At 37.1% G+C, this 23,548-nt stretch overlaps 1 protein-coding gene across 2 annotated transcripts; it reads right to left on the reverse strand.

Annotated features, from left to right (window-relative positions):
• Window positions 1-7,752: 7,752 nt before the first annotated feature.
• Window positions 7,753-17,419, reverse strand: LOC122314713 (clathrin interactor EPSIN 2-like). Of its 2 annotated transcripts, none has more exons than XM_043130277.1 (14): window positions 17,205-17,419; window positions 16,027-16,149; window positions 15,735-15,786; window positions 15,294-15,373; window positions 15,096-15,174; window positions 14,815-14,898; window positions 14,536-14,681; window positions 13,334-13,714; window positions 12,842-12,883; window positions 12,626-12,721; window positions 12,382-12,536; window positions 10,239-10,429; window positions 8,834-9,758; window positions 7,753-8,645 (listed from the first exon to the last, which is right to left on the reverse strand). In XM_043130277.1, the coding sequence occupies exons 2-14, from the start codon at window positions 16,059-16,061 to the stop codon at window positions 8,173-8,175; spliced, it is 2,739 nt and encodes a 912-aa protein (XP_042986211.1). In that variant the 5' UTR covers window positions 16,062-16,149; window positions 17,205-17,419; the 3' UTR covers window positions 7,753-8,172. The 2 variants fall into 2 exon arrangements, with proteins under 2 accessions (XP_042986211.1, XP_042986201.1); XM_043130267.1 differs by having other exon boundaries at window positions 12,364-12,536.
• Window positions 17,420-23,548: the final 6,129 nt, after the last annotated feature.

Below are 23,548 nucleotides of genomic sequence, written 5' to 3' on the forward strand. Positions count from 1 at the left end.
AAAAAGAGAATAGAAGGAGTGAGGGGGTTAAGGCAAATGGAAGTCTACGAGATTTGGGGATGACTTAGTGTGTATGAAATGGTGTATTTGAAAAGGGGCTTAGGGTGTCATTTTAATCCTATAAGGCAGGGTTTGATGATGTAAATGGTGTAGTTTTGTTTATTTAATTTCTATTAAAATAATGTCTTTAACAGCAGTCAATTGGGGGTCATTTAGTCATTTTACTTCAAATTCTATTAGGTCATGTGGGTTAAGTCTGAAAAAAGAGATACAAGGGAATTATTCTGAATCTAGACAATTATAGATCTTTGATCTTTGGAAGGTTTTGAAATCCTCAAAAATCCAATTCATGAAATTACTGTAGCCTTCATCATCTTCTTCACTAATTTCATATCCCTTCCCATTCATCACTTACACTCGGCTTCGATTACAATACAAGTTTGCAAGAATCATAACATATGGACTGGGCTATTGAATAACAAACACTGTAATTGCGGGCCGAATGTCCTAGACTTTCTACTTCAACTACCTCGCTAATACTCAGCCCTTCAGGTAACTAACCAGACACGTGACCATTATGACAAACACGTGATTGTTATCTCGTAGGTGAAACAGTTGGAAAGCTGATCTGGAATTCCTCAAATGTCCTTAGTATACTGCAGCTACTAACAAATAACTATTTTGTTTTGGAAAAATTGTAATACTTTATTTGAGAATGTTTGCATAAGGATATTTGAAGTTATATAGAATCCAGACTATGTGCTTCCTGCAATCATCATATCTGTTGTGATCAATCAAATTGACTAATTCCAAGCAGCAACTTTGATATGGAAGACTGTTGCTTTTTTTGAGAGCCTCCATTAGTTTAGTTTTTTTCCTCTATTGAATGGGCCTCTTAAACTAACTTGGACTAGAATTTTGAATTAACAAAACAGGTTTGATCAATGTACAACGTTTTTAAATATCATAGAATAAATGGAAAATTTTAGTTGTAAACAATTCTGTACACTAATATGTACAAACATTCGATTTGATTGGTCAAAAGGTTAGACTTTAATAAAAATAGTGTTAATTTTGTAAGTAAATGAAAAGTAGAGGAAGAAGGCACTGACGTGCAGAGAGCAGTGAAGGAAAATAGAAGAAGAAGGCACTGACGTGCAGAGGACAAGTGCACAGCAAAGGCTGAAAAGGCTTAGTGCTCTGTCATTTTCTGAATGAATTAAAAAGAATGTACAGCAGGTCCTCATATACACGATTTTCCCTAACAACCTAACAGAATGTCCTTTTCCTAAAATGGAATACAGCTCATTTATCTAAAAGTATTTACAAAGAATGAAATAAAAGGTAAGGGATACAAATGTAATCATCCCTTTTCTCTTTTATGCAATGTGTCTGGGTGATTTATTTTTGTTGTAACGTGGAGGCAGTTTGTAGCTTGATCATGGGCTTTGGTGTCTTGATCATGGGCTTTTGGAGCTGGGAGTTGGGCCTTGTGTACACTGTCTAATAGCCCCCCGCAAGATGGTGAGTAGAGATTGACTACTCCCATCTTGGACAAGTGCAGCTGAAGGATATGGGCTGGTAAAGCTTTGGTGAAGATGTCTGCCAGTTGAGCTTGTGAGGGAACATGAGAGGTGATTATGCTGCCCTCTTGAATCTTGTCTCGGATGAGATGACAGTCCAGCTCTATATGTTTTGTTCTTTCGTGAAATACTGGATTGGCGGCGATATGTAAAGCTGCTTGATTGTCACAATAGAGCAAGGCACCTTGTGGATGTGAGACCTGCAAATCAGTTAGTAAAAATCTGATCCAAGTAAGTTCAGAACAAGTGGAAGCCATGGAACGATATTCAACTTCAGCGGAAGAGCGGGCGACCACTGTTTGTTTCTTGGTTTTCCAAGAAATAAGAGAGTTTCCAAGAAAAACACAATAACCCGTGACGGATCGACGTGTGTTGGGGCATGAAGCCCAATCTGAATCACAATATGCTCTAAGTTGTAACTGAGATGTGGAGGGCAGTAGTATTCCCTGACCAGGAGCTGTCTTGAGATATCGAAGGAGCTTGTGAGCTGTGGACAGGTGTACAGATGTGGGGTGATCCATAAATTGGCTCAAAAGCTGGACAGTGAAGCTTATATCAGGTCTTGTGATTGTGAGATACAACAAACGTCCAACAAGTCTACGATATGAACTGGGATCTGAAAGGGGCTGCCCAGAATCCTTACTCAGCTTCAAGTTTTGTTCAAGGGGCAGTTTGAGTGGCTTACATCCAAGAGAACCCGAATCTGAAAGTATGTCCAATGCATACTTTCTTTGACATAAATGTATTCCTTTAGAGGATTGTGCAACTTCTAAACCAAGAAAGTAGCGTAAGCAACCAAGATCTTTTATCTTAAATTGGGTGTGCAGGAAATTTTTCAGAGATGCAATGGAATTTGAACAGTTTCCAACCACAATAATGTCATCAACATACACTAATAAGGCAGTGAAAGAGGTACCATCTGCTTTAGTGAAGAGACTATAGTCAGCCCGAGATTGCTTGAACCCAAAAGCAATGAGAGAAGAGGAAAACTTGGAGTGCCATTGCCTTGAAGCCTGTTTAAGGCCATAAAGGCTTTTAACAAGTTTACAAACTTGATGAGGTTGACCTTTAGTTTAACCCGGGGGTTTTCTCATGTAAATCTCCTCATCTAAATCCCCATGGAGAAAAGCATTGTGTACATCAAATTGATGTAATAACCAGCCTTGTATTGCTGCCACAGAAAGTAGAACCCGGACAGTTACCAATTTGGCAACGGGAGAAAAAGTTTCTGTGTAATCTATGCCTTCTAGTTGTGTAAAACCTTTGGCAACAAGTCTTGCTTTTAGCCTTTCAACCGACCCATCAGAGTTGAATTTAATTTTGTATACATACTTGCAATCAATGGCTTGTTTTCCAGGGGGTAAATCAGTGAGAAGCCAAGTTTGGTTTTGTTCTAAGGCATGTAATTCAGCTTCCATAGCTTGGCACCAACCAGGGTGTTTTAGTGCTTGTTTATAAGTGGCTGGTTCAGAAATAGTAGAAATGGAGGTTGAAAAAGCTCTAAAAGAAGGACTAAATTTCTGATAAGAGATATAGTGAGCTAGAGGATGAGATGTACCAGTTATGTTTATGCAGGAATTAAACAATGATTGAGCTGGCTCGTGGAGGGAGGCCTGCTTGCAGTGAAAATCTTGCAAGTATTGAGGTGCTGTCCTTAGTCTAGTGGACCTGCAAAGAAGAGGAGTGGAACCAGAAATTGGAGAAATAGGAATATGGGGGTCTTGGTGGGAGGGGGAATCCAATTGTAAAATGGAAGATGAAGGGGCATCATGATTTGCATGAGGTGTGAGGTCAGAGGTAGAATGTGAAGCTGGAAAATCTAGACAGTCAGATAGAGGCTTAGTAAAAACCAGATTTGAGGGGTCATTGGTGGAGGAAGTGAGTGAGGATAATGAATGGAAAGGGAAGATTGATTCATGAAACACAACATCTCTAGAAATGAAGGTAGTTTTGGTTTCAAGGTCAAGGAGTTTGTAACCCTTAATACCAAAAGGATAGCCAAGAAAAATACATATGCGACCACGGGGATCAAACTTTTTTTTTACCATGAGAAAGGGTAGAAGCAAAACATAAGGATCCAAAAATTTTCATATGAGCATAAGTTGGTGGGGAGTTAAATAAAAGCTCATATGGTGTTTTGTTTTGAAGAAGTGGGCTAGGTGTTCTATTAATCAAATAAGTGGCTGTTAAAACACAGTCATTCCAATATTCAAGTGGAAGACCAGCTTGAAATTTCAATGCACGAGCCACATTTAACAAGTGTTGATGTTTTCTTTCTACAATCCTATTTTGTTGGGGGGTGGCAACACAACTTTTCTAGTGAATGATGCCCTTGGTGTTAAAAAAATCAGTCATTTGAAATTCACCCCCATTGTCACTTCTTAAAATTTTAATTTTCTGATTAAATTGATTTTGAATAAGATTGTAGAAGGTTGCAATGCATTTTCTAGTTTCAGATTTATTTTGAAGAAGGTATAACCATGTACATCTAGTAAAGTCATCTACTATAGTTAAAAAATATTTGGATCCATCATATGCAATTGTTGAGCAAGGTCCCCATAAATCACAATGTATTATCTCAAAAGCATGAGATGTTTTATGTTGACTGGTAGGGAAAGGAAGACGATGCATTTTAGCCATTGGACAAATGTAACAAGGCTTAGTATTAAGAGTAGAGGCACTGTTCTTTACAATAGGATCAGTAATCAAACTAAGACAAGGAGAAGATAAATGACCTAGGCAACAATGCCAAAGGTCATGAACACCAACATTGTTCAGAACAGAAGCTGAAATAGTAGAAGGGCTGTTGGAAAACTGTGAAAGTGTGGTGGCTAGACTTGAAGGAGAGACTTGAGTTTGGAGCAAGTGGTAGAGGCCATCCCTTACTTCACCCTTCCCAATCGTTGTCCAAGAGAGAAGGTCCTAAATAAAGCAGAAATCAGAAAAGAAAATGAGGCAGCAAGTGTGAGAAGAGGCAAGTTTCTTTGCTGAAAGAAGATTAAAAGTGAAGGAAGGAATGCATAACACCTCAGTGAGGCAAATGGAATCTGTGACCTGAACCTGGCCAATGTGCGAGACAGGAACTTCGGTTCCATTAGGTAATTTCACAGATTGGGAAACAAGTGTTGTGGCATAAGTGAGCAAGGAGGGGCAACAGACCATGTGGTCTGTTGCACCCGTGTCTATTATCCAAGGGAAAGTCTTGGATGGCAGTGCATTGTGTGTGTATGTAGAGAGGGAAAAAGATATACCAGAGAAATTGGAAGTAGGAGGTAACTTGGACTGAATCTGATTAGCTGAATGCTGAGCAGCAATGGAAGACTCCCTTGGTTGAAGCAAAGCCATTAGTTGCTGAAATTGTGCCTTAGTGAAACCCACTTTGTCCTCACTGGTTTCCTCATGCTGTGGGAAAGGGGATATGGAGGATTGGGCAGAAAAAACAGCATTGGTGGAAGGTTTGTTGAAAAGTTTGTGGCCTTGGGGGTAGCCATGTAATTTGTAGCATTTGTCGGTTGTGTGACCAAACAAATGGCAGTGAGCACACAGAGGTGCTTCAGCATTGCCAGCTTTAAAACAAGTTTCAAGTGTATGACCGGTAGTTTTGCAGTGAGTGCAAAATGGCCTTTCTCTTTTCTGGTTAGGCCATGGTTGGGGTGGGAATTTTTTAGGGTAAAAGGGCTTTTTAATGGTGAGGGCCATTGAGTCAGAAGATGGAGCATGGTGGGTAAGTTGATGCTGTTTTTCTTGTTGTTGTATCAGTGAAAAAACCTTAGTAACAGGGGGTATGGGATCTAATAACATGATTTGGTCACGTACATTAGAATAACTATCATGCAAACCCATTAAGAATTGGAAAACACAGTCACGTTGATAACGATCCAAAAGAGTTGACATTGTACCACAATTGCAAACGGGAATAGGATCATAAATGGATAGCTCATCCCATAATGTTTTGAGTTTACTATAGTAAACACTTACAGATTCTTGTTCTTGGAGGAGGCTAGCAAGGGTCTTCTTGAGTTGAAATATGCGTGGTCCGTTCTGTTGAGAGAAGCGGTGCTGGAGATCAAGCCATATATCCCGTGCATCATCACCGAACACAACACTTGATTTAATTGAAGAACTGATAGAATTTTGTATCCAGGAAACGACCATGTCGTTACAACGTTCCCAAAGGGCAAGCAAGGGGTCAGCTGGGTCATGGGGTCGTGGGATATCACCGGTGATGAAACCCACCTTATTTTTGGCACGAAGAGCGCGACGCATGGCACGCTACCAGGTGGTGTAATTGTCAGTGGTGAGCAGGTCAGTCACAAGAATGACAGCAGGGTTATCGCCATTGTCAAGGCGGAAAGGGTTGCCATGGTCACTGAGATTCAAGAAATGAGCCATATTGTTGGCATGAAAGGTGTTTGTGTTTTCGTTTGAGTGAACTGAGTGAGTATCAGAGTGGTGGGAGGTAGTATCGGCAGAGTGCTCAGGGGAGTTGGCCATGTAAATGTGCTCTCAGGCGACTGATACCATGTAAGTAAATGAAAAGTAGAGGAAGAAGGCACTGACGTGCAGAGAGCAGTGAAGGAAAATAGAAGAAGAAGGCACTGACGTGCAGAGGACAAGTGCACAGCAAAGGCTGAAAAGGCTTAGTGCTCTGTCATTTTCTGAATGAATTAAAAAGAATGTACAGCAGGTCCTCATATACACGATTTTCCCTAACAACCTAACAGAATGTCCTTTTCCTAAAATGGAATACAGCTCATTTATCTAAAAGTATTTACAAAGAATGAAATAAAAGGTAAGGGATACAAATGTAATCATCCCTTTTCTCTTTTATGCAATGTGTCTGGGTGATTTATTTTTGTTGTAACGTGGAGGCAGTTTGTAGCTTGATCATGGGCTTTGGTGTCTTGATCATGGGCTTTTGGAGCTGGGAGTTGGGCCTTGTGTACACTGTCTAATAAATTTGAATTTTGAATATATAGACAACAGCATTAATACGTAAATTGGTATGCGAATTCGCTTATACATAGCAAAACTATTAAAAGAGAATATTATTCAATTAGTGAAGAGGTATAAAATCTAACCTACTCCTTGAGTCCATTCAATACATTCGAGCAGTAGGCGTGCAATGCAAGATCAAGTTGGAAGAAAAATGAATTCCCAGCCTATTCATAAACTCAACCCTGACCAAGCTTCTTTTGCTAGATGTTAATAACAAAATATCTTAGCTTAATTATTAATAAACAAAAATAAACTTTAGACAAGTTGAGTTTCGTAATGACCAATACAATTGTTATATGGATATAATTGACAATATCACTAACACTCATTCGGATGTTAAAATGAGATGGAAAATCTGTAAATAAAAGTGGATTTGAGTTGACATGTTCTATGAAATTTTTAGAAATGAGAGAAAACAAATTGAATAAAAAAATATAAAATTAAAATATAATTAGAATATTATTTTTATTTTGAAATTTAAAAAAGTAAATATATATTTTTTTTTTTAATTTGAAAAAGCTGAAATGATTAAGTAATGATGAAATAAAAAAGTAAGTTAAAAATTTTAAATTGAAAAGTGTTTATATTTGAATAGTGTTTGAATATTGAGATAAGATAAGATGAATTAAAACCATCTCACATCTAAACGGGGCTAAGACTGGGAGTCAAGTATTAGGGTTTTGATCATGAGGGGTTTATGATCACGAGGGAATTAGGGTTTTGATAATGAGGGGGTTATGATCACGAGGGATTCATGCCTTCAGTTGCTATTAGACACCATAATAAAAAGTTAGAAACCTTTCTCTGGCAATTACAACTATTTGCACATTAAAATAAGGGGAGTCACTAGGAGTGTAATGAGTAATAACTAATAAAAGGGATGAAAACTCCTATAACAAAAGTACCATTATTTCAAGGAACCTTTCACTGTTACCACTTTGAGAGACCTTATCTAAAAGATTAAGCTTGGCACAGGAGATTGTGTTAAAATGGCATTTGATGCAGCTTGTGGTAAAATAACCTATAATCCCAATGTATATATACATTGGAATAACTGCGGACACAATTATAAATGTGAAATGCTACATTCAGTGGCTAGCAGGGAAAAACATCTGATGTTCATCACCTGAATCGCAAAATCAATTATTCCACAAAGAGGCAAAGAATCAAATAAGGTAGAAAAATGAATCATTATATTTATTGTTCAGTATGCAGCCAAACATGTTTGACAGGTAACAAAAATATATATGGAGAGAGAGAGAAAGAGAGAGAGAGACAGGTCATCCTCACCAACAGACAATATCACAACAGCTGAAATCAGCAATCCTACACAACTCTCCTGACCCAAAAGGAATGCTTGGGTAAGGAAGAGAGAGAATGAATTGACATACACCATTCCACCCTTTTCCAGAAGATTGACATTTTTGAGCAAAAATACAGAACTGTATACCAAAAGTCGGACCAGAGTGGATTGTAGACTGATTCAATAGTAAAGCTGGATTTGCTATGTCAATCTTTTCTTTTTCACCCTATAACAAAACAGGTATTAATTACTTTTTTCCCACACAAAATGAGAGACTTTGGCTCAAACTCATCGATAGCTGCTGCCATAAGGCTGCTGAGGCATATAACCACCTGTGCCCATCATGGGGTTATAACCACCAGATATGCTTGAACCAGGAGGTAATCCAGTTGGTGGTTGCATCTGAACTCCTTGGCCCATACCCATGTTCATTCCCATTCCCATACCCATACCCATGGGTTGATTCATGCCTCCATAACCCCCCATGCCCATGCCCATGCCCATGCCTGCACCAGGTCTACCACCCATGCCCACACCCATGCCCATGCCCATGCCCATACCGGTTCCAGAGCCCATCATAGGAGTTGGTGGAGGTCTGAGGGCGCTTGCACCAGCACGGCCCATCCCAGAACCAGATCCCATAGCTTTACCCATGTTGACAGTAGATGTAACAGGACTTGTAGTAGGTTTTTCCATCCTCTTTTCCTTCCTATTAAGCGCATCAAAATCAATTCCAATATCCGCCAAAGGATTTATTTTAGCTGTTGAAAAAGAAACCACGTCAAATACCACATATATAATAGATATTCAAAAAACTTGTAACCAAAGATTTTCCCGGTGCCCTAATATTCTGAGAATGTCGGTTATGATATGTAGTAACAGTAGCAGTAGTAAAATAGTAGTACTGATGATGATGACGACGACAACAATGATACCAGCATGCACTTACGTCCAGATATATTTAAATTGACAAGCCCTCTGCTTAGTGTATCAGACCAAACAGTTGACTTGGTCTCAAACTTGTCCTTGGCCGGTTGAGGAACAATTGAAAGTGATCCTGTTGAAGACAAAAGAGTTTGCTGTGAAGCCAAAGGGGCATTTGGTCCTGCTTGAGGAAGCAAATTACCAAGGAAATCATTGTTCTGCTGTAAAGCTGGTCCAGTGGGAGTTTGATGAGCAATATGTGCAGTAACTGCAGGTGCAGAACCCTGTGGTGGAAGGAAGTTCATGCTGTTAAACTGCGCAGTTGGTCCAGTAGATGCTTGAGTCATATGTGAAGTGATAGATCCTCCCTGTTGTGGAAAAAAGTTTCCACCATTAAGCTGTGCAATTGGTCCAGCTGGAGTTTGAGGAACCATTTGAGAAGTGGGGGGAGACATAGATCCACCATGTGGAAGGAAGCTTCCACTGCTGAGCTGTCCAGGAGGACCAGCTTGAATCTGAGGTGCTACAGGTCCTGCTTGTACGGGGAAAGTGTTGTAGATATTAGCAGTTGGCGGTCCAGGCTGGCTAGTTGGACCCGAAAAAGCTTGCTGTGAAGTAAACGAAGGTGAAGGTCCAGGAGGGAGGATGTCTGCCAGAATATCATTGTTCTGCTGTGGAGTGGACAGCTCTTGAGGTAAATACTGTGAATTTGTTGGAGGTTGAGTATTAGAGCCACTGGGTCCAGAGTAAGTAAGGCCAGAAAATGTGTCCCCAAAGCCAAAGTTTGTGACTGTATTGGCATTTGGGACACCAGATTGGAGTGGTTCAGCACTCTGGTTGATGGTAGGCTGGAAGGAATCAGTGTGAGCAGAAGTCTGCTGTTGGGTAGGGAAACTGTCGGAGGAAGGAATGGCCTTGAAAGGAGAATCACCAAATGGATCTTCAAAAGGCTGCATCGAGGATAAACACTCAATCCACAATATTCATTTCATCACAATAAATGTAAAATAAAAATTGGGATAGAAAGAGGGAAGGGGAATGAAGGTTCAAGTCTTGTATGTTCTTTGGAATGCACAGAAACCAAACTAACTGGAACTATCAACTATCCATAAAAAGAAACACATGATATCCAAGTTGCAAATGCTCCATAATGTTAGAAATTTGAGTATAATAATCTTGATGTCATATGAGATTATTATCAAAATTTCAAGATGGGTCTGAAAACCTCGCACACCAAAGAGGCACTACTAAATCTGCCCCTGGAAGGAATGGAACACATTAGCACATCAAATTCCATACTCTCAATAATGGGCATCTTACATATGTTTAAGGGTGAAGATGTAAGGCTCAACAGTTATTTACTTCAGTTCGCTTAATCACTCAAGGAAAATAGATCCTGAAATTCATAATAAATGACATAAGATGCCTACCTGATTGACACCATTAGCGGCTGAAACTGCAGCCACAAAACTGGTTGCTGGAGCAGAGTTTGTGTGGGCATCAGCCTCGTAAGATGTGGTCACAGATGTAGTTGGCACAATGGCTAATGAATTTGAGGGAAATGAATCGGAAAGGGAGCCAAGTAAGTCCATCTCGGCATTGTTTATGGTAGCTGGAGCAGCTGAAAAAAGGACAACATAATACATGAATGTCCAACTACGTGGTTGATTTTCTATCATTGCGGCAAGAGCCACCAAAATAAATTTGCATTTTTTGCTCCTTAAAGACCATGGTATTGAACTGTATAAAAATCATTTCTGTACACTCATTGCCATCGATTCAGGAAAGGAAAACAAATTATACCATGAAACAGAATCTCTTAACCATTGAATTCCTCGGTAGAAGTAGGAAACAATGAGCTACTAAAGTAGCTCTTTTTTTTCCTCAATCATTTAGAGCGTAATACAACTTTATAGAAAACCATCAATATTTGGTAACATAACAGCTGATAACTCAACAAAATCTAGGAAACAGAAATCACATAAGTAACAAGGAACTATCGATTGAAAATTATAAGCTGGCTACTATTATTCAAATTAACAGCACTTCAGCAGAGGGAGTACCCTGGCTCTCTCTCCCTCTCTCGTTCTTCGTGTCAATATTGATAAACTTCACCAGACACACATTTGAGGTAAAACCTTAAGTTTTATAATCATGCTTAATTAACATTAAACCATAAAACTCAACAGAATAAAGACGTCATAAAGCCAGAGCTGACACTAAAAAAGTTAAGGTAAGATAGTACAGTCACACAAGTAAATGGATATTAAAACAATGCAGGTTGATCAACTTTGTTGAGTTGAATGCAGAAAAACTGTGAAACCATAATTTTAAAGCTACCACATCCCAACAAATTCTCCTTGTATATGAGGTTGGGATACTTCAATTGAAGCCCAAACCTAAGTCATGCCCAGACATAAAAACACATACAGAGAGCAGTCATGTTGCAGCTCCTCAGTTATATGCCCTTACAGCTAATAAAATCATTAAAAAAAAAGTCGATCATATCAGATGCATATCAAAGCTTTCTCATCGTAGATGTATATCAGGTTGTTAAACAACCAAAAATTCAACTCTCAACGGACTAGTTGGGCTGAAGTACATGGGTACAGAAGCCCTTCAACATTGTCTGTACTCGACCAAATCATAAGCATATGCACCCATAAGACGCAACACGTTGACTACAAGCATGCTTTTAGATTTTTTTCAATTTGGGGGGCATACTTCGGTGGCTTCCGAGTAAAAATTAAGCCCAATCTTTTGGTATGGGGATGGAGCATGCAAATCAAGGGATCACGGCAATTCTACCATCTTTTGGCTTGACAAAATAATGACCTCATGTGCATGTCATTCTTCAATAACTTAACATATAGCATACTTACTGAGGATGGAGGTGCCTTGCCATAATACATATAGCATTCTGACACTAACAGACAAATCTAATCATGTGTATGTCATAGTCCAATCACTTTACAGACTTTTTTTATCATGTCAAAAACATTCAGTCCACTTTGAAACCAGCCCTCATATCAGTGTCATTGATGCATTAACTGCCAAAAACCGCAGGCAGTTAGCTAAATCGAGTCACTCGGTCCAATTAGATTATACTTTTTATTCATTTTGTCCATTGGAGACTAATTGGGCCTTTAGGACACAGTGGTTCATTTCAGTTTCAGGAAAAACTTCTGTACACTCCATGACTTTTTTTTATAGGTCAACTTCTGTACACTCCATGACCCAGCACTGCCTTCAAAACCAAAGCAATTCAACATGCCAACCTCTAGGAACAATTAAACTTACTAAAAAGAACACAAGCAAATAAAATCACAAGACTTTTACGTACCCTAATCCCCAATCCCAGCAATCAGATAATATGAATTCGTCACTTTTGAACCATAATTTAGAAGTGCAAAGAAAATACAAAAAATATTAACATTTCATGTCCATCCACAAATGAGATATACTCTTCATAATGACGAGTAATATCAAAAATTCATTCAATATATTAGTGTATGAGTAAAGGGAGCAGCTCTGACTGGACCAAAAAATACACACCTATATTGTTTTCTGTACCTGAAACTGGACCGCGAGGATCAAACTCATCAGAAGGCCCAACTTCCTGGTTTTGAGGAGATTCTGAAGTCCTGTGAACAGTGGTTTCATGGCTTGGAATATTGTTAACAGTTGACGAATCTTTGGGAGCATATGCTGCTGAAGTGTCTCCATCCCTGTCAACAAGAAGACATCAGAAAAAATTCAACCAGTGAATAATAGTCAAGCAAAATGATGGTGTGCTATAATGGTGCAAAATTTATACCTTTCACTGTGGACAGGGCTTCGGGACTCACTCACAGCTTCTTCATAACTTGGAGGAGCACCAATATGCTGTTCAGAAAATTTCCGCTCAAGTCTCCTGCAAAAGATTATTTATGTTTGTCAAACAATAAATTTTGCTTGATCAGACTATTGACAAGATTGACCATAAAAACCCAATACCAACAACAATTTGACCATGCAAGCACGAAGAATTTACCTTCCATCCAAAGATTGGTCATCCGCCCTGACACCACTGCCTCTGTAGAGTAAAAAAAAAAAAGCATAAACTACATAAGTTTCAAGAATGTCATGAAGGCATCCTCTGCATGCTTTATATTGTAAAAGGAACACAGAATTCATAAACAGGTATCACACCAGAGCAGTTCCATTAAACACACCAACTAATATACTAGATACAGGCCAGTTCCCTCTCTTGCATTGTAGTGGATAAACTTCTCAGTAGCTTCAATGGATTACCCTTTTATTTGAAGTAGGTTCTTTCATATTATCCTTCACCATATACTTTTTGACATGTGGAGACCTCATTTCTATGAAAGTTTTGCTTCTTCAATACTTAAAAATGAAGACTTAACTAAAGATACAAAGTAAAAACAACTATATGAGAAGGTAAAAGGAAAAAACTCTGAAAAAGTCAACAAGTTAGTTTATTGCATTAGCAACATAAATATTACCATCAATAGATACATACCGAGAAGAATATTGACCATCATCATCAAAAGCACGATCTCTCTCTCTATCGAAGCTCCTACTTCTTGAGCCATATTGGTAATCATCAGCACTCTGACTTCTTCCCCGATAATCATCATCCCTGTAACCATCTCTGTTGTACCGTTCTTCATTATCTTTGCCATAACGATCACCATCACGACTGTATGAGTCCCCATATCTACCATACCGGTCATCATCCCTATAACCTGCTTCTCTCTCTCTCCCATAGCCATTCCTATCTTCATCCCTGCTTCCATAACGACCTTCATAGCGATCATCATCATATCTGTCACCATATCCGCCTGTACTTGAATAAGAACCAGGCCTATACATTCCGCCAGTTGATGAGGCACTACGGAACCTATCAAGCCATAAGTTAACAGTTAGAGAATCTCACTGATGAAAAAATCAGTTAGAGAATCTCGTTGATGGTAATCTAGTCATACATAAATATGAAATACAGTTATTAAAATTGGGAATTAAAAGGGGGGGGAGAGAGAGAGTATCGAGAAAGAATTTTAAAGGTAGAATATGTAAAATAGCCATGTCCAAGTGTGGGAGAAAGGGGGATTTTTGTGTGGGGAGGGTGTGCTTATTTCCTTCATAAAATGAATATACAAGAGGTGCCACAAAAGCTATCACAACTCTTCACAATTGCACCAACACATCCAGATAGACTAGCAACACTGACAATCATAGCTTAGCTGTGTTAGTGTAAAATGAGAATCTACACACACCATTCAATTGCACAGAGATAAATAAAAAAGGAGAGACATCATCTGATGTGCTATATGACGCAGAAAAAATATATAAAATATGAACCCTTTGTAAGACAACACATAAACAAGCTACCTTCAGAGTGTGAGTGATGATAAGACATTCTGAAAAATTCACTTGCCTGATACTTCAAAAAACAAATGAACTTTTCATTTCTTTCTGGAATTCATGGAATTTAACACAAAAATGGAAACTAAAGACGTATGTGAAATCTCTAAAATGGCAAGAACTTGAACAACAACAACAAAAACAACAATAGCAACAACAATACCAATACAAATAAATGTAGCGTAAGGCAGTGACATCACGAAGGCAGATGACTATTTTCATAAACTGACAATGTGAATGTTAAAAACCATTATAAGAATAAAAGAATTTTCAATTCTTTCTAAGAACTTGGCTTACTTGTCCCTATTAGCAGCGGCCTTCTGTCTAACTTCAATTATTCTTTCTTTATCGTTCACTAGGACCACAAGACTCTGAGATTTCTTCCTGACATTGTTTCCCTGGTCCCTTCCACTGGAATCGATATATTGAAAATCGGACAAAGTCTGCCATGTGGGAAAGATAAACTTATCACTAAGACAATGATAGAATGTTAATCATTTCAATATGAATGAAAATTTGCCTAAAAAAATTCAAAACAATGGATCAGTCAAATAGCACTCAGGAACTAGAAATTACCTGTATTTGATAAGCATGTTCCCTGATATCATCTATGACACGTTCTGACCCGTTGGCTACTAGGTAATCCAGAACAGTCAAAGCCTGAAGCTCAGACGATAAATGTTTTAGTTATACCATCACAACATAAAGTGGGAATAAAATGCAACAGACGCTACAGTACACAATATTTATCAAAATATAAGGGCTGTCATGAAATTGAATAATGGGATAGCGGGGATAGATCCTACTTAAAGTAATTTTTTTACATTTTCTAGATTAAATCCATTAAAATTGCAAACCTTATAGACATGCCGCCAGTTCTTTCCAGTATCATTAATCCGCTTCCAGATTACTGCCATGATAATTTGGTACTCATGACTGCACAGATATTAAAGTCAGCTCCTTCACTTTCACACACACACACACACACAGAGAACTAATTTGGGACAAAAAAAAAAGCATTGCAAAGCATCTATAATAGAATGATTTGAGCTTACTAGTTTCGGGATGCCTGTGCAATATCTGCAAGAAGGGATCCATGAGGACCCCAGGTCTCATTGCTAGTAGCATCAAGAACCTAAAAGGCATGAGAACAGAATTTCAGTTTCACTGATCTTGCACACAAAGTTACATGGTATTGCATTTCTAGATTATCTATACACAATTTGGGTGGCAAGGGCTACATGCCCAGTACAGAAGCACAATGATCACCAGAAAAGACACTTTCAATAATATACAACCACTTGAATTGGGACAGTTCATAGGCAGTTATGGTTCCATCTCACCACCATTGGCACCTAGACTTTTTTTAAAATATATAATTACAACCATAGATGAATCGTTAAACCTTGTTTTCTTTTTTTGATTGGTAGAGGAATCGATAAATCCTTTGAGTACCCAAATAAGTAAAAGAACTTATAAAAGAAGGAAATATTTACCTTCTGTTCAATTCCAGGAACTTTAAGCACTTTTTTGTTCACCTCTCTCTTACTGTAAGAAAAGCAGCAAATAACAGCGCATCTCAGGCAAACGCAGTCACATAATAATAAAGCAACAATATGGTACAAAAGAAACAAAACAGCACTGGATATATGGTTCAATAGAAAGCATCCAAAGAACAATCTTGTCTCTTCAATGTTTCCAATGATTTTTCAAGAAAAAAAAAATACTCAGATGCAATGAAGCTATCATGATAAGCACTACATAATGAGAATCAAAGTCAAGACTTACAGATCCCTAACAGTTTGATCAAAGGCTTTCTTCATCGTAACTGGTGTTCAAAACAAAAAGTGCTATAAGGCAAAGTCACACAGCTGACTTCAAATGGAGCTATCTTCAGCTATTCTTCATACACTGTTTCACGGAAAGCTTAAGTGGTTATATTTCCACAGCTATAATGAAGCTCAATTGCTTTCAGTAAGATGCACGATCACACAATGAGACAATAAAGAGTTTGTTTCCAGCCCACTGCTTTGGACTAATTACAATACTTTCATACATGCACATGCACGCACACAATTGCAATACTTTCATATCTTCAAGCTCTGCTTGACTCTTCAAAGAACATATTGACATAGCACAAAGCAATCATTATTACTAGGTAAACAAAAACGAACCAGAATATCCAAGATCTCCATAAAAATGACAAATTAATTTATGATACCAAAAATAAAGCAGATCTATATAATTCCACCACATCAAGTTGAGTTGCAAAGAAGCAAAGAAAAACAATAAAGTAAGAAACTCAGAGCCATAATGGCCGGCTGGTACGGGCACTAATGAATTGCTTATACAGTAAAAAGCTGCTTATATATATTATCTCCTGGGATTAAGTCACAATCTTTGAACCTCAAGCCAAAACATAATAAGTGCGAGAAATCAATGATGAGGCCCCCAAAACCGACAAACATCGTTAGGTCATAAAACGCAAACGCACGGAAAATTGTAGAAATTAGGACAAAAAGGAAGTGGAAGCAATAACGTTCTGTTCAAAATGCAAAAGACCGTGTTTTTGCGAGCAACAATGAAATTAAAAAATAAAATAAAATAAAATAAAACAGTACATATGAAATGAACAAAGAATCAGAGATTGAAAATTTAACTTTCCATTTAAGCCAAATTCAATTCGTCAAGAAATAGCTTAAATTTTTTTTGTTCACGTAGATCAAACAAAACTGCAACCAGAATCCAGAACAATTCGCATATAATACGATTGAATCGAAATGGCACACATACTAGCACGAGAGGGTATCAAATTAATGGGAGGAAATGAAGGTTAAAACGGAGCCGAATCAACATTAAAAATAAAAAAAAAAATAAAAAATGCAAGGAATAGATCTGAAACGCAGAAAACAGAAAGAATCGAGATGAACCCAGATCCAAATAGAAGGAAAGGAGATCAAACGAACCTGATAAAATGGAATCACCTGGGGAGGAAAGAAAATGGATCTCGGGAGGGCGGCCTTCTCTCTTATGACAGCGAGAGCCAGAGAGAGGGGGGGGGAAAGGAAATAGGAGCGGAAATTGCGAAGAGCTCCTGAAATCTTTGAAATGTATTTTGGTGTTTGTTGAAATGATAATACGAGAGAGAAGCAAGAAAGCAGCAGACTAAAAAAGACAGCTCAACTTGACACGCAGTGTGTTAAGGGATTGCCTTTTTCTATTATTATTTTTTTATTTTTTTATTTTTTTTCATGGGCTAAGTTTTCTCTGCTGGCGCACGTTCAAGTCATTGTGGAATTAAGAAAAAAATAAAGAAAAATTCTCTCTCCCTCTCTCTCTCCCGAAAAATTCTCTCTCGGAAATCTCTCTCCGAAAAATTAGTCCACGTGAGGTCGGAGGTGCTACGCTGCGGCCTGATTTTCCAAGCATTGAAAAGACGAAGAATCATCTAACGCGTCTGCCGCTGGAGCTCTTTCGGCTTGAACGTGGACCGTCAATTTTAAACACAAATATTTCATTAATCTAAAAAAGATAAATATCAAAAGAGAGGCACTAGAAACCGGATATATATTTTAGTGCATAAAATTATAAATGAAAAATAGACAATGCACCAAATAAATCATTCCGACTTGTATTTTTCAACCACTTCTTAGGGCTTTGCAAAATACTAAAACCGACTGAACCGACTTAGGCCGGCCGCCGAAGATCTGAATCGAAGTAGACCTGGTCGACACACAGTAGAATTTATTCAAAACTGATATCTAGTGGTTCGGTCTCGTTTAAACCTAGACCGGACCGCTAAACCAACTGATAGTTTAAATATTTTTTTTTTAATTATACATATATAAAACGATGTTGTTTTACTTAAACTGAAGTGAAATGGCGTCATTTTAAGACTTAGTATTTGAAAAAATATATAAAATGAATAGTGCTGTTTCTAAGGTTAAAACGACGCACATTCATCTTCTTCCTCATTTCTTTTTTTCACTTTCAGACTGAGTTTTGTCACCCCCTCTTTTTCTCTATGTGTGTGTGTCTCTCTCTCAAGGCACACACAGCCACTCAGGACCACCTCCATTGCCATCTCTCTCTCTAATCTCACCTCGTGGTATCATATCTCTCTCTCAAAAATTTCACAATCACTGCGACTTCATCGCTCTCTCTCTCTTTCATAGAGCACGCAGCCACCGAATACACCAACGAACCGACCAAAGTTACGCCTAGATCGAGGATGACGGTTTTCTCCCTATTCACTAACTGGTTTCGATCGAGATTTGCATCATTTTAAGGTATCGGTGCAATTTCAATTTTGAACTAAAAACCTCACCAATACGTTGGTTTTCACGCCTACTGCATCCTCTTAAAAAAACGATTTTTTATATGGAAAAAAATTACTCATAAAATATAATTAATAAAATGTTTAAAAATTTTAATTTAATTTTTAAATAATTTAAATTCAATTTAATATTATGCCTTCGTGTCTCAGACATAAGGGATAATATGCATCCCCATCCAATACAATGAGCTGAATTCTTATAAATATATAGTTGAGATAAAATATTTTGTTAAAAATTAAATAAAATATTGTTATAATATAATTTTTTAATATTAATTTCATTTTGATATTTAAAAATATTGAATTGTTTATTATATTTTATATAAAAATTTTAAAAAATTATAATGATTATATACGATGAGAGAAGATGACAGGCCTGGCTAAATGGTAAGCAACTAGGCCATTGCCTAAGGCTCACACCCTATATAAAGCCCACAAAATTAAAAATGATGTATTTTTTTTAGTTTTTTTGTGAAAAAATAAAATAAAAATTATTTCATTGAATAAAACTTTTAATAACTTATATATTTCTCAATATGTGCAAGGGCTCATAATACTAAATTTAATATTTAATATAATGAATTATTTATATTTTAAATAATTTTTAAGATCTTGCTAAATTAAGGTACAAAATTTACATTGAGACCTCATTTTAAGTTATTATATTAAATATAAATTTAAAAAAAAACTTTATTTAAATATTTTAAATAAAATATTATTTTATTGAAAATTTTGAAAATATTCCATATAATAATTTATATTTTATTGTATTATAATTACAAATGACTAATTTAAATTTCGTCTTAGACCTCAAATTGTATTGAGCCGCTTCTATGAGATGAGATAATTTAATTTTATGTAACCAAACCAGCTTAGTCCCTTTACTTCAATTATTTCAAGTTTTATTAAGTTTTGTATAAAGAAATATGTATGTACACATATACGAAGAAATATCCAAGTTAATGAATACATTATACATACTATATTAATTAAGTTGACTTAATTGAAAACAACCTGACTTCTCTTTGATTTTGAAATAATTATTGATGATAAAACAAAAAAGAAAAAAAAGAAAAAGGCAGAAACTGGTTTATTTGTTAATTTTTTACTGAGAGTTGAGGCATCATACGTGAAAAATACCCGTTTTAAGGTAACAAACACCTCATATGGTGCATTCTTCTTTTTATCCCAAATGAACCATTGTTTTTTAAGTTCATTACATTGCAACATTTCAGTTCCGTTAATAGTATCTGATTTTATGCAATATCAATTTGGGTAAGACATTAGGGTTGCGACGTCTGATATAGGTAAATGATTTTACTCAACCTTCTTTCTTTTACTCGAGATTAGTTGATAGATCAACTTCATTTCTATGGTTGCCTGATGGATATATATTTGGAGGTAAAACCTAAGAAAAATGCTTTATTTATGGATAGATTATACAAAAATAAATTTATAGACTAATATGACTTGTTTATGATATGTCAGATTATAAAGTTATTTTTTACTATAAAATAGATCTGATGTATTACTTAAAACCATGTTAGTTTATGAATTTCATTTTGTAAAATCTTTTTATAAATATAACAGCATTTTCTCAAAATCTAAACTTTAGATACATTTACGTGAAAAAATTTTAAAAAATATTTACAACCTTAAATTTTACAATTACCATATATTTATTTAATAAATAAATAAAACATAAAATTTATATAAAAATTAATGAACTTTTTAATAATTGATCTCATTCTTTTATATTATATTTATTTACTTAAGAGTTATAAATAAAATTATTCATTAAAAAATATATATATATATATATATATATATATATATGTACGGTGTAAATATATGTTGCATTTCACAAACGCCAAAATACAATTCAAAGATGTGGGGTCCCGCACTTTGATGGTTCGATTGTGTATATATATATATATATATATATATTTTTTTTTTTGGGTTCGATTGTATATTGAATTGTGTAGGGGTTGTATTTTTTAATTTTACAGTTTCCTAGCAAAAACAGGTTGCCAAACAGTGGTCTTCCGTTCTCTCGTCTCTCTCTTTCTATATCTCCTAAAATTCTGTAGACCATCTTCTTGGCTAAAATGGAAGCTTCGTGGCTAATAATTTAGGTGATTGGGACCACTCTATCAATACTTATTTTCCTTGCATTTAATCCCTTATTCTATAAACTATTAGAGATTATTTCGAACCTCCTTAGATGTAAATAATTTAAAGAATTGAAATTTTATTTAAATTATTCAAAATTGCAGAAAACTTCTTACCTAACATTGATTTTATTTCTAACAATCAGTGCCAATATAAAAAAAATAAAAAATAAAATAAAATTTCTTATTTTATCGATTGAATAATATATAATAAACTTGTTTTCAATATATAAAAGAAAGTGTTGGGTCTTCTCTTTCTATCACCGGTAGGGTGACAACAATTTCTCAAGCCTTCTTCTCCATACAACACGTGTTAGGGATTAAATTGATTGAGTCTAACCTTTTCAGAGCATACTATTAATAATAAGGGAAGAGATAAAGTTAAGAGATAAGGTAGAGAAGATATAAGGCAAGGAAAAGATAAACCAAAAGAAATTATCTTAGACTTTTAAAATGAAAATGTTTTATAAGGCAAGTTGGACTCTATCACTCTAAAGAAAAAAAAAAAAACATATTTCTATACAAAGATGATATCTCTACAAATGAAAGATGGACTTTCAACGGGCTCGGGATGATTTCTCTACACCTAAACTAAACTCATCTATTATATTGAGCGATATGTGGTGCTACGAGAAATTGTAAAATATCAATCAGAGTAGATTTTGGCCCCAGACAACTTTTGGACATAGGCTTTTATGTCGAACCAAATAAATTTATGTGTCTCTTTTTATTTATTTCTATTTTCTATTTCATGGATGAACGCAAAAAACAGTGTATCGAAGCCCGAACCACCATTGTGGGCTTGGAATAATTCTTTATCTATTCTGGTCTATTATGCAAATTTAGGCATTAACAATTGACGCTATCTATAAGATTGGATTAATCTTCTGCACCGAAATTAGGAAAAAGATATTCTCCGACTTACGAGATCTTTCCCAGAAAATATCAAATAATCTCCTCAACCTTGCCCCTATTATTTTAATTCGTCAATACTGTTAGAACAAATTGTATATACATACATATATATAGAGGGACTCATGCAATGGGCCGTCCAATATAAACATGCACCAAGCATTGGGCGACGTATGCCATGCATGTTACGTGCTCATGCATAGCCCAATGGCAAGTGCACCTACTTGGCCCCTTTGAGGACCATCGTGCATGGTGGGTTCCTTGCCCACCACCCCTATATGTGGTGCGTCATAGTCCCAGCCACTAGACCAAGCACTAGGACAAAGCCAATGGGGGTTCCCTCGCCAGTGCCTCAGTGCGAACAACCCACAAGCATGTTGGAAACCACCCATTAGCTGCCTAGAGACGGTTGAGGCAGCTGATGGCCATGAATGGGCCTGCCAGCTTTTTCTATCGCCAGCAATGCGCTTCCCGCATGATGGCACACCTAGATCCAGCAAACAGAGGTGGGGAATACGCTACAGGAAGTGCCACCCACCAACAACTCACTAGCCAATGAGGTTGTTAGCAACCACCACACAACTTGCCACACGGCCTCTATCACCAACACTCCTTCACCCCATAACTCCACCTACCATGATGCTCCTAGACCCAAAAGTTGTAGGCAAGCTCAACCACTAGAAGCTAAGGTACTGTTTGCCCATCAAGATTTCTCATTTCAAATACAAAATTATCATCTCATCATTATAATTTTCTCAAATCTCCATATAAAATATAATAAACAATTCAATTTTTTCTTAATTTTTTCAAATCTCAATACAATAATAATATTAAAATATAATATTTTAATATTTAATATTTAATATTAAAACTCAAAATTATCATCTGAGAAATCTCAGTGGCCAAACAGAACCTCAAGCGTAGTTCAACCGAGCCATGTACATGCAACCGAAGCCAGCCACCAGCCACAACCTAGCTCACTGGCATCATTTGTTGCCAGTCATGGTGGTCCCTGACCTCACCAGAGTTCATCGTCATTCTCACTAATACGCACCACCAGAAGCTTGCTTGACTATAACTGGCTGGCCGAGAAGGTCCAGCCACCAACCATCGCTTAGTTCACCAACATAATCTGTCATTAGCGTAATGGTTCCAACCTCACAGAAGTTCTTCACTGCTAGCATCAATTGCTCACAATGGTTGCTCACCCATAGGGTTTTGCTCGCCATTCGTTCACAAAGAATTCATCGTTAGTCCCTTGTCACCAAGAAGGGGTCCTCGCCCACCAACCGGGTCTGCCGTAAGTTCTTCGCCACCATCATCGTTCATGAGCATGGTGCAACCACAGAGCCAATGAACAGAGGGCAAGTTCACTGCCCACGCCAACCATTAATTGCCACATCTATGGCGAGTAGCAATTTTGCCAAGAAACTCACTATCTATGGAGGGTGGCAAGCAACCTTGCATGGCGGGCAATGTCCCTTGGCGAGCACCTCTCTAGTCTCCACTGTGTCAAGGCTCATCCTGTTGGGAAGCTCAACTGCAAGCACGTGGAGTCAACATGGTTCGCACTCTATGTGGCCCACAACCATTGTGACGGGCAATGAGTTGTTCGCCACCAAGTATGGACGCCATGGAAGCTACCTCGCCCATAGAGATAACTCTGAGTAGTATGTCTCTCTGAGTAGTCCACAAGGTAAGCAACATTGCATGGCAACAACGTCCCTTGGTGAGGCATCGTCCACTACTATAGATCCTTTCTTGCTGAGAAGAAAAATGAATCATACTGCATCAATGGTTTTGAAGATTTGCAATTCTCTCAATTGTGTCTGAGTGTTTTGTTGGCAACTTCATTGCCATACGAAAATAACCATCACCCAAAGATCTCACC

This window comes from Carya illinoinensis, chromosome 1 (assembly GCF_018687715.1).
Source record: "Carya illinoinensis cultivar Pawnee chromosome 1, C.illinoinensisPawnee_v1, whole genome shotgun sequence".
Taxonomy (NCBI): Eukaryota; Viridiplantae; Streptophyta; class Magnoliopsida; order Fagales; family Juglandaceae; genus Carya; species Carya illinoinensis.

What these genes read in the sequence shown, in the direction of transcription:
- LOC122314713 (XM_043130267.1), bottom strand. Translation starts at nt 16,061, where the DNA reads ATGAAGAAAGCCTTTGATCAAACTGTTAGGGATCT. An exon ending in ACTGGCGGCATGTCTATAAG is followed by an intron (nt 14,899 to 15,095) that starts GTTTGCAATTTT and finishes TCTGAGCTTCAG; the next exon opens with GCTTTGACTGTTCTGGATTA. An exon ending in GACCAATCTTTGGATGGAAG is followed by an intron (nt 12,722 to 12,841) that starts GTAAATTCTTCG and finishes AATCTTTTGCAG; the next exon opens with GAGACTTGAGCGGAAATTTT.